Source organism: Marmota flaviventris, chromosome 18 (assembly GCF_047511675.1).
Source record: "Marmota flaviventris isolate mMarFla1 chromosome 18, mMarFla1.hap1, whole genome shotgun sequence".
Lineage (NCBI taxonomy): Eukaryota > Metazoa > Chordata > Mammalia > Rodentia > Sciuridae > Marmota > Marmota flaviventris.
The window spans coordinates 52,478,290-52,497,679 of NC_092515.1; the positions used below are offsets into that span (position 1 = coordinate 52,478,290).

The following is a 19,390-nucleotide window of genomic DNA, read 5'->3' on the forward strand; positions in this document are numbered from 1 at the left end:
CCAGTTGTGCCATCTTCTCATACCCTGCCAGGCACCTGCCCACTCCTCTGGGCACTCCTTCTCAGCCCCCCCTAGGTACTTTTGCTTGGCTCTATTGGGTCTCAGCTGTGCTTGGAGGAACCTCAACCTCAAGTAGACATATCTGGGTCCCCTCTCTTGTCTTGGTTTCATCCATCTATTCAGTCACCCACCCCAGAAGCCAGGGGTCACCTGGTTTGTTCATCTTCTAAATTTGTCTTCCAGCCCCTGGATTCTGCCACCCCAGCCATCCCACAGCCATCCCTCCAGCCCCCTGTGAGCTCCTTGGGCTCAGCCCTGTGGCCCTGTGGGCAGCGTCTTGGGTCTGTATCTCCAGACACCCAACCCATTCCTGCTGCAGACTCTCAGGGGAGGGTGACCGAGGCCTGTGTCCCAGAACTCTGAGCTCAGAGGGGAACAGAGCAGGTCAGAGCAGCTGCCCACTGTGGGGGTCTCTGAACCCAGCTTCCTAACTCTGATCCCCAACTTAATGCTTAATGCCCAGATTCTTGGGCCCCCTCTGCAAGGGCACCTGAAGGTGGCTGCCAGGCTAGGGGCGGGTGCCCTGCAGTGGTCAAAGCTCTAGATACAAGGTGCCAAGGAGTCCTGGAAGTGTCAGGTCTTTACCCTGGCCTGCTGGGCACACCATTCCTTGCCCTGTCCCCACCCTCCAGGCTTCAGAGTCTCCCCTCCTCCCCATGCTGAGGGGCCCGTCCAGGATCATCAATGGGAAGAATGCTGTCCCCAGCCCCTGGCCTTGGCAGGTGTCCCTTAGGTGAGAGGGCATTCTGGGCGTGTGGGGGTCACTCTGGGGTGCTGGCCACGCTAGGGGTGCAGCCCAGGTGGGAGTAGTGACCTTTACCTTCTTCTTCCCCAGGACAGCACTGGCTTCCACTTCTGCAGGGTTCCCTCATCAGCGAGAACTGGGTGGTCACTGTTGCCCACTGTGTGGTCAGGTAGGTCTTAAGCTCAGGAAATTGGGGTCCCCAGTGCCAGAGGACCCTCATCCCTCTCAACCTCAACCAAGCACTGCACTCAGAAGCAAAAGGGTCTGAGCAAAACCTCCTATAAATCAGCTGCAACCTGCAGAGACAGCCACCCCAGTGCTGCCACTCCACCTCCTAAGACCTGCCCCCAGGCCACCTGGATTGCAGCATGGGGAATCCTGGACGGTCAGTCCTGTGACTTCATTGTGCAAACAGGGAAAACAAGACCCAAAACAAGAGCGGGATGCACTGAGGCCCTATGAGATTCAGTGGCTCAGCCAGGGTGCAGCCTACAGGGAACACTTCCTTGCCCTCTGAGGTGTCAGCCATGAGCCCTTGTATGGGCTGCCACCTCTCCTCTCCCCAAGAAGGGACACTGCATGGTAGCCAGGGCATCTGGCTTGCCTCTGAATAGGAGCCCCTTCAGGCTGAGGTGGCTGAGGTAGTCAGGAGATGGACTGGTGTGACAGCAGGCTCTGGGAGTGAGACCTCCTGGGGAATGGGCAAAGCCCCTGGCCAGTGCCCTTGGCCCTTCAGGGCCCACCAGCAACTCTCCCCTGATGTCTTCTCTTTCCCACGCATACCTTCTGCTTCTGAAACGTTTGCGAGGCTGGGATGTGGCTCAGGGCTGGAGCATTGCCTGGCATGAGCGAGGCCTGGGCTCGTCCCTAGCACTGTAACTAATGAATACGTTTTTCTCATTGGTTTCTTATGGTGCTGGGGCTTGAACCCAGGATCTTGGGGATGCTCGGCAAGTGCTCTACTGTTGATATACACCCCTAGCCCTTGTGTATTGTTGAAAAACATGAAAATAAAAAATTGAACAACCCTGAATGTCATTTCTCCCTGGGTCTCCACAGCTTCCTCTGCTCCATTGTTGTTCCTATTCCACCTGCTCTGAGCCCACTTTGTCTCCCAGCCCAGTATCCTCAGAATTCTCCCCTGTCCTCCACTCAGAGGTCCACCCAGGCCCCACCCTGGTCCCAAGAGTGTTTGAGCACACCCTAGGGGACCTGTGTGCTGTTCTCCTCAACAATACCCTGCCAAGGTTTCCTGCTCTCCTCTCAAGCCTGGGTTCCTGCCTGCCGGCCCAGCTCCAAGGCCAGCTTCCTTGCAGGCTGTCAGGGGTCACAGTGGCTGCAGGAACACCTAGCACAAGCCTGTGTTCCTACGGGGGCTTTTTAGGGAGATGCAATTTAGATTCTGGTCAAAATTCCAAGAACACTTCTGAATTGTAGCAGTCATAAATCATTCCATTTCTTTCAAATCCTCTAAATTAAAAATCCACCAAACACAAAATGAAAATGAGAGTTAATAACAGAGCTTGAAGCAAACTCCAAGCATAAGCAGGCCTGTGAGGCTCTTCAGGGCCAGGCAGGGAGAGTACAGTTCCCCTGCATCATGACTGGGAGTCCAATGGACAGTTCTGGTCCAGTACTCTGGGAGGGTGGCCCTGGCTCACCTTCCTCACCAGTCCTTCCTACAGTCCATGGCCTGATTTTCTTCCTCTAGAACACCTGGTTCTGCCTTCCAGGCCCAAGCCCAACCCTGCTGGGCCCAGGGTTCTTGCCTATCACTGACAGAATCAGCCAGGAAGGGGAAGAGGGAGGTGCTACCTGGTCCCGATGTCTTCATCAGAGAAAGACCAACTCTTCCATGGGAAGAAAGAAGGGGCCCTCACACTGCCTGTCCACAGCAGCTTAAGGGCTGAGGTGCCCAGAGGTGGTGGGCAGGGCATGGCTGGTCTGCACTCTGTTGAAGCTCTGCCTGGGGTGGGATTTGACAGGTGCTATGCCCACAGCTGATTTTATTAAGGTTCAGGGCGCTTCCTGGATGCCCCTCCATGAGGCCTGGGTGGGTCAAGGGGCCCTGTCTGTTGCCTCCTCTCTCTGCAGCCAAAGACCCCCAACAAGCTATAGCAGGTGGCTCTGCCCCTTGTGGCCACTGCCAAATGTGAAAGTCCTGGGGCAGCAAGATCACTGATGTGATGATCTGTGCTGGGGCCACTTGGTGCTGTTCACTCGCTGACAGAGCCCAGATCTGGTCAGGCCAGGAGGGCCACAGCTCTCCTCTCTCCCCAGAGGCCTGAGCTGCCCACTCCCCTCTGCCCTTCTCTGCTTACCCTCACCTTCCCCAGTGCTCACCAGAAGGCCAGACTGATGCTAAAAGATGCCCAGAGGGTCCCCTGGCCAGGCCTGGTGCTGTGCTGCCCACAGGAATCCAGTCCCTACTTGGGCTCTGTGAGCTGGAGGAGCCAGCTGGCTTCAGACAATGGCCAGGCTCCTCCAGGAGCAGAGCTGGACTGCCACCAGTCCAGATGTGCGCAGTTTGGTCATGATCACTGTGCCCACAAAAGTCGTTTCCCTGCCTGCTCCCTGGATTCCAGTGGGCCAGGCACCCCCATCAGGCTTGGAGACAGGTCCTGTCTCTTCTACAGAGTGACTCTGGGTGCCCTCTGGTCTGCTAGAAGAAGGGAGCCTAGACCTTGGTGGACACTGTGTCCTGGGGCAACTGCACGTGCCTGTGTCACTGAGATCATGCCTTGGTTCTGAGAGGTTCTGGAAGGTAGCCAAGCCTCCTCCTACCCCAACATGCATAATCCGCTCTCCCTCAAACCCTACCAGGAGCAGCTGCCTGCACCTTTGTTGCCCCCACCTAATTTGCTAGGGGTTGCTGGGTGTAGGTGGCCCCCCTGTGGAGCCAAGAACCAAGGAGGTTGGCAGATCACCCGGCCTTACCCACTTCTGTACAGACAGAGCCAAATTCTTATGCAGAATGGCCAGAGCTGGGGGCAACAGCAGGAGTACCTGGCACACCCTTGAACCCCCACGGGCCACAGGTGCTGGTGGAAGCCTGGGGAGGGCAAGGGCCTGCTCTGGGCCTCTACCCTCCCAACTTGGAGAACCAGTTCACGTTTGATTCACATAGTACACTTTGGGAATCCCACAAACTGAAATGAGTTTCCCTATAAGAACACAGTTTTGGCTGGGCACTGTGGCGCATGCCTGTAATCCCAGCAGCTCAGGAGGTTGAGGCAGGAGGATTTCGAGTTCAAAGCCAGCCTTAGCAAAAGTGAGGTGCTAAGCAACTCAGTGGGACCCTGTATCTAAATAAAATACAAAGTAGGACTGGGGATATGGCTCAGTGGTCAAGTGCCCCCGAGTTCAATCCCGGGTAACCACTCTCCCCCTCCCCGCAAAAGAAGTTTTAGATAAATTCTGTGAAAATCAATTTCTTGGTGTGCACAACCAATGTCCTCCAGCAGTGTCCTTGCTCCATGGGACCCAGCAGGGCTTATCTTCTTCCTGGAGCTGCTTTCTGGCAGCAGGGGCTGGCTGCTGGTGTGTGGACACGCACTCTCTGGAATGGCCTTCACCATATGCCAGGGGACCACACAGCTGCCGCCTTGATGGGCTGTGCTCACACTGAGACTTCTGGGCCTCAGGCCCTGAATCCAGTGGCAGGCTGTGCCCAGCCCTCTCCCCATCCCGTCCAGTACCTGAGGCTTCATCTCCCTGGTCCAGGCCGGCCCTACTTGTGAGGGCCCTGGTTTTCTTCTAAGGGAACCCACTTTTCCTTCACCCTCCTGAGAGGCCACCCAGTCCTCTTCTCTTACATCACTCCCCCTTAAATCTGCCATTCACACTCCGCAGCATCTGAGGGCTCAGGGCCCATCTGCCTCTGAGCCACCAGCCCTGGCTCTACCCTCACACTCCTTAGGCAGCTGCTTTTCATTTTCAAAATTTTATTAAATGTAGACTATTAGTCAAATGATTGGAAAATCAATAATGAAAAATAGTTCTTTCAGGTTTTCTCCCACAGAGAAGGAATACGCCACTGCTGCACTTACCCGTCTCGGGGACAAGGTTAGGCCAAGGGCCACAGGAAGCCCGGGGGACTGGAACATATGGGCCTCCACCCTGGCCCTCTGTGGCCACCCTCCTGGTCCTATAGCTGTCTCAGGGACAGCACCAGCTGGCTCCTTGGCCCTGGCTCCTCTGAGGTGCCATCCCACCATCCTGCCCTGTCATAAATATGTACAAATCCCTGGACAGTAGAGGGCACTGGGCCCGAGGCAAAGCTGGGGTTCCCCGTCTCCAAGCCTGTGGGGCATCCACTCTCAGGATGGCTGCCTGGGGTAGATTGGGCCATTGCTGCCGCCTCCCCTGCCTCCACACCCTTGTCATCTGCTCTCAGGCAGTGGCCAGCTGGCCTAAGACCCGGCGGAACTGTTGGGTACTGTGGCCCAACTCCTTGACCCTGTCCACCATGTCCTGGGCAGCAGAGGGTGATGGGTACTGTAGGGCAGCAGCCTTGGTGGTGGCCACAATACCACGCAGAAGATCGCACAGCAGGTTGCTATAGTGGGTAACCTGGCTGCGTACGTCAGCTGCCTTGGCCTGCCGTGACAGCGTGTCCCCAATAAACACTAGCTTGTGGGCGCTGAGGATGACAAACTTGCTATGCGCCACGAAGATCTTGGGCGGCTGGTTGGTGGCCACAGCGGTGAAGAAGGCTTCCACTGCGTCGGTCAGCGTGGTCAGGTTGGCTTCACACTGCTCGAGGTAGAAGAGCAGCAGTTGCCGGTCTGAGGGCCCTAGGCCACCTGTGCGCCCTGGTGCCAAGGGCTGGGCCGGCGTCCAGTTGGCCAGGTCATGGTCTATGGGGCGTGATACCTCCTGCTCCAGGCGCTCAAACTGCTTCAGCTGGGGAGGTGGGGGAGCAGGACAAAGGTGAGGCTCTCAGATAGACATGTGCACCACTGTTCACAAAACTAAAACTAGGGACAACCAAAGTATCCAGGAACAGGATTAGAACAGAACATGCTGGAGGCAGGAGCGGGGGCGCTCGTCTGCTACTCCAGTCACACGAGAAGCTGAGGCAGCAGGTTGGAGGATAGCCTTGGCCACTCGGACCCTGCCTCAAAACACAATTTTTTGTTAAATTTTATTTTTTAGTTATAATTGGACACAACACCTTTATTTTATTTATCTGCTTTTATGTGGTGCTGAGGATTGAACCAAGGACCTCAGAACACGCTAGGCAAGCACTCTACCACTGAGCCATAACCCCAGCCCCCTCAAAACACAATTTTGAACACGGGCTGGAGATGTGATTAGTAGAAAAGCACCCTTAGTTTCAATTCCCAGTACTGGTGGGGGGATCCCATGATGCAAGAGTACAGAAGGAGGATAAAGTAGGTGGCTATTTCTTAAAACAATGTAGATTCCAGGGACTGGTGTGTAGCTCAGTGGTGAGCACTTGCCTGGCACGTGTGAGGCACTGGGTTTGATCCTCAGCACATTAAAAAAAATATTCATAAAATATTTAAAAATGTCACAGATATATGATTTTTTCAAATATGGATATCTATATTTGGTTTCAATTATTAATGCTCCTCTTCCTAAGTATCTTCTTCGTGCCAGGCACTCCTCAATCATTTCACATTCCACGTGCCCCAGTTGACAGTGTGGAAGCCATGTGGCCAGGGCTTAGGGTGGCACAGGCTCTCTCCTCTGCCTGGCTCCGTACCTTGATGGGTAATGTCATTGTCTTTATTTTGTGCTATTCTATATTTTAACTCTTTTAATTATCTTCACAGTTGGAAATAAATCCTCTTAGCATTTTTTTTTTTTTAGTTGTTTGTATATGGACTATGGACTCGATGCCTTTATTTGCTTTGATGTGGTGCCAGGATTGAACCCAGTGCCTCACATTTACAAGGCAAGTGCTCCACTACTGAGCCACAACTCCAGCCCTCCTTAGCATTTTTAAGTCACCTCTTTCCTAACCTAGGAGATGACTGAAACTATGAAGAAAACTCTGCAGATAAATGAAGCAGTGTTATTTAAATAAGGACGTTTTGGTACAATGTAAAAAGGCTAGGGTTGTGGCTCAGCGATAGGGCACTTGCCTCACATGCGTGAGGTACTGGGTTCAATACCCAGCACCACATAAAAATGAATAAATAAAATCAAACAAAGATATTGTGTTCATCTACAACTAAAAAAATATTTTAAAAATAATTAAAAAAAAGCTAACAATAGATGTTATAGGGCCTTCAAAAAGAATTTATGAAGAGTGTCTTTATTGTGGTGGGGAAGTGGGTTGCTGAGAGGCCCAGAGTTTAACTGCTCACAAAGTCTCCTCTGTAGCAGGTACAGGAAGGACCTGGGACAGAAACCAGCTGGACCCAACTCCCATAACCACCTCTCCCTACCAGGGTTTGTGTTCTGCTCTATCACACAGTTCTGGGCTCCCTACAGTGTCTCTGACCATTAACAATAACTTAACTTCATTGATTGACTGGTACCAGGGTGGAACCCAAGGCCTTTGGCATGGTAACAAGACTCTCCATGACAAGGCTATACCCTCAGCTCTAGAATAATCACTTTAAAATAAATCAGATTAATCACGGGATGAGGTGGGACACACCTGTAATCCCAGCAGCTAGGGAGTCTGAGGCAGAAGGATCAGGAATTCAAAGCCAATCTCAACAAAAATGAGGTGCTAAGCAACTTATTGAGACCCTGTCTCTAAATAAAATACAAAATAGAGATGCGGATGTGGCTCAGTGTTCGAGTGCCCCCAAGTTCAATCCCTGGTACTGCCACCACAAAAATAAATAAATAGATAGATAGACAGATGGATGAATCGATTGGTTTAGGCCAGATGTGCACCTGAAGTCCCAGTTAATCAGGAGGCTGAGCCCAGGAGTTCATGGGCAACACAGTGGGACCCCACCTTGGATAAGATAGGACAGAACTGAATATTAACAAACCAAGTCAAAATTTAGATACAGATGGTCATGAGACCGGACAGTTACTTGCTGTTGGGGAGGGGGGGAGTGGTAGCAGGTGGGTCTGGAGAGGAAATGACCTTGCTGGGAGAAGCTGGGGACTAAATGTGTCAGGGCTGCACCAGGCCAAGCAGGGGGTCTGGGATCTCCCTGGCTGGACAGGGCTCACCTGCTGCAGCTCCAGCTGGCCCTTCCCCTGCCGCATGATGTTGCCCTTTTCCAGCAGCTCCTTCTGCGTCTTCTCAAACTCTTCCTTCCCCTGGAGGGGGAGACAAGCCTGGGCTGAGGAGTGTCACCAGCAGCCAGCAGCCACCAGGGGCACAGTGAGGGCCCAGGCAACACTAGGTGGCACTGCATGTGCACGCAGGCTAGGAAGGCAGACCATGCAGGAATTCCTTGCAGGAAGGGGCTGGGCACAGGTGAAGCCCATGCACTCCCATGTGACTCACCAATGCGGCTATGGCCAGCCTCCCTGATCTGGTTCCCACAGCAGCAATCAACTCCATCCTCTCCCCTGATCTACAAAGCCTGGTCATCTGGTTCCCACCCACTGGTGCCACTGTGGGCCTTGGCACTACAGGCCCTCAGTCTGGAATGCTCCTCACCAGGACTTCTCAGCTGGTGCAAAGGTACATGCTTGGGGACCCAACCTCAGAGACCTGGCCCTACCCGACCTTCCTATCCTTCCTATTTCCCCAAACCTCCATGTTTGCAGCCACCTCAGCTGGGATCACCAAAAGTCCAGCTCCAAATTGTTTGAGATTCAGTCCTGTAGCCCTAGTGCTACAGGACCCAAGAACAACCACACTAGATACTGGCACTCATCAGTGACCAAGCCTGAAGTCAAAATCTGACCAAAAGCTGGGTGCGATGGTACATGCCTGTAATCCCAGGGCTCGGGAGGCTGAGAGAGGAGGATTGCGAGTTCAAAGCCAGCCCTAAGCAAGGCCCTAAGAAACTCAGTGAGACCATCTCTTAAAAAACAAAACAAAACAAACAAACAAACAAACAAAAAAACACAAAAATAGGGCTGGGGATGTGGCTCAGTTGTCAAGTGCCCTTGGGTTCCATCCCTGGTACCCCCCTCCCCCCAAAAAGACTGACCACAAGAACCCTGTGTGTGTTGGGGGCAAAAAAGGTGGCAGAGCTAAAGCCCAGGAACCTGGGTAGGGAGAACACCCACCTGCAAGTGGACGTAGTCATAATCCTCCATCCAGCCCCCCTCGCTGTTCTCGTACTGCCCATCTGGAGAGTCCTGGGAGGTAAACTTTGGGGGTGAGGGCAGGGGCCGTGACTGGATGCTGCTGGCCTTGTCAGTGGGATTGGGATGCAGGGTTCCGCCCCCCTCAGGCCCTGGGGCAGTGGCCTTGGTCCGTCTGAAGAGCAGTGAGGCATTGCCATGCAAGAAGGAGGCCAGCTGCTTGGCATCCTCAGGTACAGCCCGGGAGCAGGCCACCAGACGGTCCATATCTTCAAGGGTAAATGCTGGACCTCCCCGGCCACTGTCAAGGACTGGACCATGTGCCACCAATGCCTGGTACACATCCTCCATCTTCTGTAGCTGCCGACTAAGCTTGGCGTGTAAGGTGCGATCAGAAGTGTGGGCAGCATTGCTCACGGCGCTGCGGGCAAACTCCAGTAACTCATGGACAGCCGCTTGGACAGCAGCCACTGCAGCCCGTAGGTCCTGCACTGGTGGCTCCTGAGGCTCAGGGGTGCTACGCCAGCCTCCAGCCCCACCAGCACTGCCCACCAGGTCCAGAAGGTGGGACACAGTGGCACTAACACCCTGCTGCAGCCGTGCCAAGGACTCCACAGCAACCTCTAGCTCCAGGGGCTCCCGGCCTGGCACTGCCACCTCCAAGGAGGATGCCGACTGGCTGCTGCGCGTGCTGCCTGTGCTGGAGGCCGACAGGCGCTTGCCCTCAGCAGGAGCCTCTCGCTCAGCTGGTGGGGGCACAGAATACACACCATCATCAACCACAGCACCATCAACTGCCTCAGGAGGAAGCACCCGTTCACGAGGCACATCATACAGGGTGCCGGCAGCAGGCCTCCTCAGGCCAGGGGGCACGTCGTAGAGGTCAGGTGCAGGGGGTGGTACGTCATACACATCCTCAGCTGGCGGGGAGTCTGGGGGAGGTGCAGCAAGGATTAACGGGTGGCGAGCTGGGTCAAAGGGCTTGGCCTTGGCAAAGGCAGGGGGTACATCGTAGGTCTCCTCGCGCATCAGTGGGCCATCGGGCACATCCTTGCTCACCGATGGAGGAACATCATACACCTGGGGGACCAAGAGATGGTCGAGGCTGTCTTTCCATCTTCCTGTCCCAAGAACCAGGGCTGGAACCAGCCACACACAGGCCCAGCCTAGGTTCACACATGTCAGCCCTAAGGGCCATGGCTGAGGAGTCAACCACTCTGAAGTCAGATGACTCCGCTTCTCTATGCCCATCTGCTCACCCATGAGAGAAGCCCCTCTTGGGTTTGCTGGGAGGATATGTTTACTAGTTTATGTAACCCTGCCCCTGTGAACACTCAGGGAGAGGTTAGTATCATACTGCCACCCCCACTGCCATCACACCATCACCTCCGCCACCGCCACCACCTCTTCCACCATCACCAACACTACCACTGCCACCATCAGCACTGCTACCTCCATTACCATCACCTCCACCTAGGAACTTTCTACTCTGTGGCAGGTACTTGGCTGAGCTTTGTATGGGTTGTACTTGGGGTTGGCCCAGGACAGTCCTATATAATTATCAGTCCCATTTTTGCTCTCAAAGTGTCCTGGTTCATGGATGGGGTTGTAGCTCAGTGGTAGAGAACTTGACTAGCATGTGTGAGGCACTGGGTTTGATTCTCAGCACTGCATATTAAAAAAAAAAAATGAATAAAATAAAGGCCCATCAACATCTAAAAAAAAAAAATGTCCTGGTTCAGCCAAGCATGGTAGCACATGCCTGTAACTGGATGTTACTCATCCAGATGGCAAGTTCAAAGCTAGTAAGGTGCTGAGCAACTCAGTGAGACCCAGTCTCTAAATAAAATGCAAAATAGGGCAGGGTTTGTGGGTCAGTGATCAAGTGCCCCTGAGTTCAAATCACCAGTATCTCCCCTTCCCCATACCTGTCCCAGTTCAGATGACAAATTCAGTGGTCATCTTGCTGATATTCTCTCAAGAACCTTTCGAGAAGGTCCAACAATGGGCCATCTTCTGGATGACAAAGCTGAAGCTCATAAGAAAGCCCACATCTGTTCCAGATCAAGTGAGGGGCTAAACTGTGGTCTGCAGACATAGTCCCCACCCAGGTAGTGCATAGGCTCAACCACACCCGCACAGCCCCCTCGACACCTCTGAGGTCCTAGCATTCAGAGAGTACTCACCGCGTGGTGATTAGATGGTGGCAGGCCCTTCTCCACACTGGGGGGCACATCATATACATCCAGCAATGGGTCTCGGCCATTAGGACCCTTGACAGCCATGGGGGGTGTGTCATATACCTGTTGGCAGGAAAAAAGGTACAGTAATACAAGTGTCAGAGTCACCTGGGTTTAATGGGAAGATTGGAACCCTGTGGCACCCACCCAGGACAGACTGTGGATGCCTAGCTAGGGCTAAGAAAATCCAGTTCCCCAAGGGAGGTGCCAAGCAGAGGCATAGGCTTGCCATCTCTGATCTCTCCCACCCCTCGATCCCCAACACCTACCTCTTGGCCATACTGGCTGGGAAGTATCCCCCGAACAGGGGGTACATCGTAGATGTCCTGGGGTCCTGGGGCCAGCAGGTGGCGTGGGATGTCATACTCATCCTGCTCCAGCTGGGAGGCCTCATATACGTAGCCCTGCCCCACTCGGGTGGGCACCACCACCTAAGGACAAAGAGCTGACTTCACTACGGCCCTCGAAGCCAGCTTCTACAATCCACCCACAGGTCCTCGGGAAGACCCGTGAGGCAGGTTTAGAGGCACTGGTTCTCATCCTCTGACATTTCTGTAGTGGAATGCAGAGCTTGGGGTACAACTTAGGCCCCTAGGTTTTGTTTAGACCTGTCTAGTTGTCATGCAGCTGGACGACCACATGGTTTCAGAGGAGGGTATATGTAAGGTGGGTGGGAAGCCACAGGCAGGGTGAAGGGCTCAGACCCTAGCTTCAGAGTGCATTACCAGTGGGGCAAGGGGCCACCCTTGATTGGGGTCCCAGCCCTGCAGGACAAGAGACCTTATGCAAGGCCTTCTGAGTCCTTCAACAGCTCCCAGCCTGCTCAGCAAGGGAACTGGCTGACAACACTGACTCGGCAGACAGCTGCAGGTGCAGGAAACTAGGCTAGGCCTAATGGAGTCACCTGAAGGAGATGCCCAACAGTCAGGGCCTAGGGCTCCCAGAAGCTGGAGGCATGGCAGAGCAGCAAGCACTCTTCCCCTGTCCCCCACTGTACATCTTGGGGAGACTCCTGAGAGCAACCTCAGGGCTAGTTCTTGGGCAGATGGACAGGGATGATTTGGGAGGTCAGGTATTTGGCAGGGGATCACAACTAGAACCAAGACCCCAACCCTCTGCCCCCACACTGACAGAGCTTGCCCACCTGAAATGAAAGGGTAAGGCCTCAGTAGAAGCTGCTGGCGGGAGCAGTCCAAATCCTGCTTCCCCAGGGTCTCTGGCCCTGACTCCAGGTCTGTGTCAGTCAGCCCCAGCAGCAGAGCCCTGCACTGGGTAGTGGGTGAGCAGGAGCCTGAGGGTCTGACCTGGAACACTCACAGCACTGTCCAGAGCCATGCTGCCCTCACAACAGCACTCATCCTGGAAGGGGCAGGGGTGTGCCTGGCAGCCTCCTTCCCTGCATGATTCTCGAGCCAGGCTAAGGCAGTCTCCCCCGCGGGGCTCCCTGTTTAGCTCTCTCCACAGAAGGACCTTTTGTTCCCTAATCAAAGGGGATGTCTGGGACAGGGTTGACTCAGGCCCTCCCCCTCAGGCTCAATGCCCCTAGAGCCCTGCCCAGGCCCCCCAGCAGGCATGTGCCAGCACCCCCCCACCCCACCTCTCCCAACCAAGCAAAGCACCAGAGCCCAGGGCCTGGCAGAGCCTCCTGGGCGGCACAGTGGAGCTGGGCGGGTACACTCAGCCAGCTGGGTTCTGGGCTGAGTCTGGCAGGAAAGCTGAGAAGGCTGGTGTGCGCAGTTGCTGGGTCCACCATGGGGTGTCCCCCCCAGTCCCAGTGTCTGAGGGTGGAGTTGTGGCTGCCTCTCTAGACTCATCTCTCTCCTCCAGCCCCAGACTGGAGTCTCCTCCAGAGCTATTTTTAGTAGCTAGAACCTGCCAACAGTGGGGCAGGCAGAGTAGGCAGGGCTGGAGGGACGTGGCAGGTTGGCCAGTCCTGGAGGCAAGGATTCTCCAGGCCCCACAGCCTTCCAGGGAAAAGCAAGCCTCTGGGCTGCAGGTGAACCTGCCCTTGGTGCTGGAAGAGGGGTGAGCACCTCCCCACCCAGGCAGGCCCCATGAGTGCCCATCTGTCCTTAGGTAGATGAGGGCTGGGAGAACAGACCAGAGGGCTCTGACGGCCAGACCCCCGACCCAGGGCTAAGGGCAGCCTGCCACTTCTGCTGCCAAGTTGAGTGACTGCAGCAGCCATACAAGCCACCAAATTTGTTTTTTTTGTTTGTTTGTTTGTTTTTTCCTGTTAGAAAAATAGAGGAAGCCAGCAGCCAGCAGGGAAAAGCTTGTTAGGGAAATGAAATCCCCAGAGAGCTGCTGAGTCCTGGCTAATCACAGGCCACCCAGCTCTGCACCTGAGGCCCCATTAGCAGGATGTGGAGGTCTCTGGGGACAAGGGACGCAGCCAGTGCCTGGGAGGAGGAGATGGAGACAGGCACCACCTCAAGATCCACACACTCCCTGACATACACACACTTCCTCCCACTCTGTGGAGCAAACAGCATATCGCACGGGACACACGCATGCATATGAAGGCAAGCAGGGCAGGAGGCTGCTATCCTCCCAACCTTCCCCTCCCTCATAATCAGCTGTCTAGGGGATAAGTGAACAAACTCAGAAATAGGCCAGCTGGTCAGGGAATGAACTTCCAGAGCAGCCCCAACTCTACCAACCAGGGCAGGACATCAAGTGGCAGGTGGCAGGAACAGGGGCAAAGAAATCCATTCCCTCTTCCCTCAATGTCCATTCTGTCCCGTATATTGACCACCTCTGGGCAACTCAGCTGCTGGTCTCCCCTTTCTACAAAATGGACAATGCCCCCATGGACCTGGGCCGGCACCCTCTCTGATGCATCCGTGCTGTCTCGTGTCTAGGAGTCTCAATTTGCTTCTCTGGGAATGGAGCAACACTGGAGTGCCACAGAGTCAGGCAGGTGATCACTTACTCTTCCTGAGGACCAGGACACACCTGAAGGCCAGGTCTTACAGCACTGCAATACAGTCCCCTCCCTACCCCAGCTCTAGGCACCTCTGGCCCAAGGACCCAGCATGCCTGGGAGGAAACCAAGCTTCTCAGGTGAGCAGGGCAAAATCCAGGTAAGTACAATAGCCCCCATGCCTGGCACAGCTGGCCCAAAGGAGCACCTGCAGAGTGGCTTTCCCCTTGGGGTCTTACATACATGTGCAGAACACCTACCCTCAGCTTTCTGGTGCCCCGGGGTGGCCCTGAGTGGCCCTGAGCTCCCATTCCCAGCCACGCACCAGATGGATATTGCTCCAGGGTCTAATCTCTTCTGGCCTCAGCCTTATTGCTTGCCCTCTTGGCTTTCTGGATGCCAGGGCCCTTCCTCTTCAGTCTAGCTGACCATGACCCTGGAACTAGGAGTCTGTTTCCCAGACATCCAAGGAGGAGGCTATAAGGCTTATGGAGGCAGGACTTTGAAATGTGGGCATGGATGGACATATCAAGATGTCTAGGAAGGCAACAACACAGCAAAACTGGGAGCAGCCATTCCAATCAGGCTTAGGGAGAAAAAATTTAAAAACTAATAAAATGCCTTTGATATCTAGTGTTGGATCTACAACTTCAAAATGCAGAAGAAAATGTACAAATCTGTGAAAGACAAATAGAGAACATGCTAGACAAAATATGCCAAAATTTCCCAGTAATTACCTCTTGATTGGGGAACTTTATCTCTAGACTTTCTCATAAATTATGCATTTCCTACAGTAAACAAGCATCCCTTTCATGATCATAAAACAAAAGCAGATGCAATGAAGGCTGCCCAGGCCAGCAGTGATGAGGCCTCCTGGAGAGGGCAGCTGGGTCCAAGGCACAGGATTCCCCTTCCTGGGCCACCAGCCAGGTCAGTATCCTTGGGACACAGGTCTCGGCAGAGAAAGGCTTAGCCAGGTGAAGCCCTGAAGCAGTGTGAGAGCTGCTGCTTCCTAGTGCATGGGCTTCTGCTGCCTGTTGCAGCCTTGGTTGCACCAGTACAAGTTTTACTACAAAAAGGAGGGAAGGAGAGAAGCCTGCTGTGGGGTGGAGTATGGACCATGTGTGCATTCGTACATGATATGGGGCTTGTACCCACGCGCACGAGATGGACCACAATGTATCGTGATGCTCACTGGCCAGGCACTGCTCCCTGCCCCTTCCCCATAGGACTGCTGGCCCTAGAGGCCCCTGCTCCTCCCCATGGTGAGCCTGGAAATTGTCCCACTTTGGGCTGTACCAGCCTAGCATGGCAGGCTTCTGTTATCTACTTGTCTCTGGCCAGATGGCTGAAGGAGCAGGTAGGTCAAGAAGAAGGAGCCTGTGACCCATAGCCTGGTAGTTAGGCTTGAGGGCCAGAATCCCAGAATCCCATCCTCTGCCTGCCCATAACCCCTGGCCAGGTTCCCTGGGTGCCAGGCCACTCTGTGGGTAGGGCTGGGATGACACTACCTGCTGACTCATGTCCCAGCTACTACCAGCAAGGTCACCCCCGCCCCCAGCCCTGGGCATTTCTGCAGACAAAGGCTCACTGCCATGACTGAGTGTCCACTTGGCCCAATGTCTCTCCAGATACAGGTGGCTCTGGACTAGACATGGTAATAACATGAGGCAGGGCTGGGATCAAGGAAGCTGGCTCTGCTCTGCCTGGGCTGCTTCTAAGGGCCACTATGCCTATCACCAGGTGGCTGTGCCCGCCTGGCTGTTCAGGTGCTCCCTGCTAGTCTGGTCTGGATCTTGGGGTCCTCTTGGTTGAATGTAATGGAGGGGCGGACATGGAGGAAACCAGGAGAGCTGGCCATGGGAACTCTACCCTCCAAGTCTGAAGATACCTTCTCTATTTTGGGGGCCCAGAAAACTCTATTCTCTCACTCTTAAAGTGGCTCTGGCATAGGAAGACACAGGTTCAGTGAAGGTGAGAAAAAGTTGCTCCTGACTCAGCCAGAGGCAGCCAGGGGGTCTTGGTCTTCACTCTAGTCCTATCTCCTTCCACAGGTAGACGGACTTGGGGGGACATGGGGGCATGCAGTCAGGGAAATACAAGGGTGCTAGGCGCATAGCCAGCAGCCAACAGGTCTTGTCCCACTGTGGAGCCAGGGACAGCCAGATGTACCTAGCCCCCACTTAGGAGCTGACACACAAATCCTGAAGACTCACAGGAGCCCCTGAGCACAGTGGTGTCCCTCTCCCTCATCAGGGTCTAGAAGGCCTCTGAGACCAGAGACTGCTGAGGGACCTCCAGGAGCCCTCAGCCCTTCTTCCTCGGGAGAGCCCCTATCAGTGAGACACGCAGCACACGGCCACCTCCCGTGCAACCAGGGGAGCACAGGTTTAAGTTCTGGCCGACAAACTCAGAAGCGCCTAAGTAATGTCTGGGAGGGGTCATCAGAGAGGGTGCAGCCTCCTTTGTCCTTTCCTTCTTTTCCTGCTGGCCAGAAAGTGGATGTGAGGACTGGAGTTCAGCAGCACCACGTCAGTTCCTGCCTGCTTGCCTCCAGGTATGGTTTATGGAGGAAGAAAATAACTGTTCCTGCTGTTCAAGGTACGCTCTCCAAACAGACATGATGCCCTCCATTCTCCTCTGCAAGTGCCACCCCAAACCCCATGCCCTCTTCCTGAACTCCCTGACCTGGTCCAGGCCCACTGGGCTCTGACATGGACTAGGGGAGGTCCCTGCTGCCCTTGCTTCACCTGCCAAGCCCCACCTGCCCACTGCAGGCCTGTCACAGGAAACACCCTATGGCTAACACCCTCTCACCTGAGAGAGCCTGTTGAGGATCTCCTCATCCCCAAGGCCAGCTTATCTCCTCCCTGTTCAGGCCCGTTTCCACCAGATGAATGAACACATTCCCCCCAAAACCTCCCATCTTGACCTCGGACCAAATGCACAGCCATGCTGTAGTGCAGGAACAGAGGTGGCTGGGCCCTCCTGTACTCCAAAAGCAGGGCCTAAAAACTGCACTAAAACCTCACTGTGCTGCAAGCTGTGCCAGGATGGCCTTACCTTTGCAGGTGGCTTCGTCCCATCCCAGCTGCGAGTGTCCATGGATGGTGGGACCTGGTAGATGTCATGCCCTATGCCAGCAGAAGGTGGCACCTGGTAAATGTCTTGGGCAGGACTTCCAGGTCCTGGGGGCACCTGGTAAAGGTCTGTAGCTGGGCTGGAAAACGGGTGATGGGGTGTCTGTTTAGAGGATGTGGATGCCTGCTTAGCTGGGGGTGACTGGAACTGTGGACTGGGACCAGGGGATTGGTATAGGCCTTGCTGAGCCTTGCTGGGTGTGGGTACCAGGTAGACGCTGTCAGACTGGGGCTGGTATGCAGCGGGGAGCATGGGTGTGTACTGGGAAGCTGGGGGTGCTGTAGCATGGAGGCCCTGTGAGAGGCCAGGCTGGGGCTGGGCTGGGGTGGCAGGTGGGCCAGGGCCAGGCCCTGCTGGCTTCTTGTCGTACATGCCCACCAGGATCTTGAGGCGGTTCCCAGGCACAATGCCCTGACGCCCATGCAGCGAGCAGAGCCACCAGCCATCCAGGCCCTGTGTGTCCCGCTCCAGCACTGTCATGATGTCACCCTTGCGGAAGGAGAGCTCATCCGGGGACTCAGCCACATTGTCATAAAGGGCTTTGGCCAGCACATTCTGGGGAGAGAAGACACAGGTGGGCATGAAGGTAGAAAGATGGGTACAGGGATTCCTCCAGCTCCCATTCCCCTGGGATCGGGAGGCACCTGGCTTTAGCTCTGTAAAACAACACCACAATTGGGGCTAAAAAGATTCTGGGACCTTTACCCCCATTGTCCCCACCTGTCCCCCAACAAAAAGGTTTACCTGATCCCAACATGTCCTTTAACTGAGCTGGAGGGCCCTCAAGGTCAAGTACAGCAACCAACATCAACACCTGAGATGGCCCTGAAGATGTTCCTAAAAACCACTCCTCCACCACATGCCAGCCTCACCACACCAGGAAGGGCAGCAGTGATGATAATCACGGTACCAGGTTATGAGACAGAAAGATTATCCCAGGAGACACAAGAATCACAGCTTCTAAAGATTAAAAACACTGAAGAAATGAAATAAAGCTTCCCAAGTCCATTAGCAAAATACCAGTAATTAATGGAGAAACTTCAAACACCTTCCCTTAAGACTGAGAAGAAAATAGGATGCTCTCTATGCTTTAGTCCCAGAGCCCAGAGTCCTGCTGCCCTGGTCAGTTCAATTCACCAGGAGGAAAGAGATGACAGGGGGTGGGGGGTGGTATGCACATATCACCCAGGGACGAGATGGTCACCATTTGCACATTGCATGATCACCCATGTAAGAACCCACAAACTATGGGGCTGGGGTCGTGGCCCAGTAGTAGAGAGCTTGCCTGGCAGGTGTAAGGCATGGATTAGATTAGTAAATGTCCGTTGACAACTTTAAAAAAAAAAAAAAAAAGCCCACAAAGTAGAACAGATACTGCCAAGAAACGCCATAGCAAAGACAATATAAGAACTACCGACACAGTGAGGCATGGTGGCATATGCCTATAATCCCAGTGACTTGAGAGGCTGAGGCAGGAGGATTTCAAGTTTGAGGCCAGCTTCAGCAAATTAGCAAGGTCTCAGCAACTTAGACCCTAACTCAAATAAAAAAATAAAAAATGGCTGGGGAGGGCTGGGGTTGTGTCTCAGTGGTAGAGAGCTCGCCTAGCATGTGTGAGGCACTGGGTTCAATAAAACACCACATAAAATAAAATAAAGGTGTTGTGTCCAATTACAACTAAACAAACAAACAAAAAAAGGGCTGGGGAGGTGGCTCAATGGTAGAATGCTGCTAGGTTCAATTGCTGGTACCAAAAAACAAAAACAAAACCAAGAAAACCCAACCAACTCTAGAAGTTATTCAGGAACTAATCAAGCAACACTGCACAAGACTGCAGAGGAGAAAATGTTTAAGTTCTGTCAAAGCACTCGATACAAAACTTGAAGTAAAGGAAAAAAAAAAAATCTATCAAGTTCACAGAGGAATGACCAACAATAAAAAGTTCACTTGCAGGCTGGGGATGTGGCCTGGCATGCGCAGGGCGCTGAGTTCGATCCTCAGAACCACATAAATATAAAATAAAGATGTTGTGTCCACCGAAAACTAAAAAAAAAAAAAAAAAAAAAGTTCACTCACCCA

The 19,390-nt window shown here is 53.9% G+C and overlaps 1 protein-coding gene across 6 annotated transcripts in view; it reads right to left on the reverse strand.

Moving 5' to 3' along the window:
- Nucleotides 1-4,732: 4,732 nt before the first annotated feature.
- Bcar1 (BCAR1 scaffold protein, Cas family member) overlaps nt 4,733-19,390 on the reverse strand; it is a 38,890-nt gene continuing 24,232 nt past the window's right edge. For 3 of the 6 annotated variants that reach the window (XM_027933154.2, XM_071604421.1, XM_027933155.2), the window contains 6 exons: nt 17,234-17,866; nt 11,514-11,675; nt 11,191-11,307; nt 8,987-10,084; nt 7,973-8,062; nt 4,733-5,710 (listed from right to left, as the gene is read on the reverse strand). In XM_027933154.2, coding sequence (XP_027788955.1) covers nt 5,198-5,710; nt 7,973-8,062; nt 8,987-10,084; nt 11,191-11,307; nt 11,514-11,675; nt 17,234-17,866 — 2,613 coding nt within the window. In that variant the 3' untranslated portion in view covers nt 4,733-5,197. Of the gene's footprint in view, nt 5,711-7,972; nt 8,063-8,986; nt 10,085-11,190; nt 11,308-11,513; nt 11,676-17,233; nt 17,867-19,390 lie in introns of those variants that run through there. The other 3 variants (XM_071604422.1, XM_071604423.1, XM_071604424.1) reach the window with 3 other exon arrangements.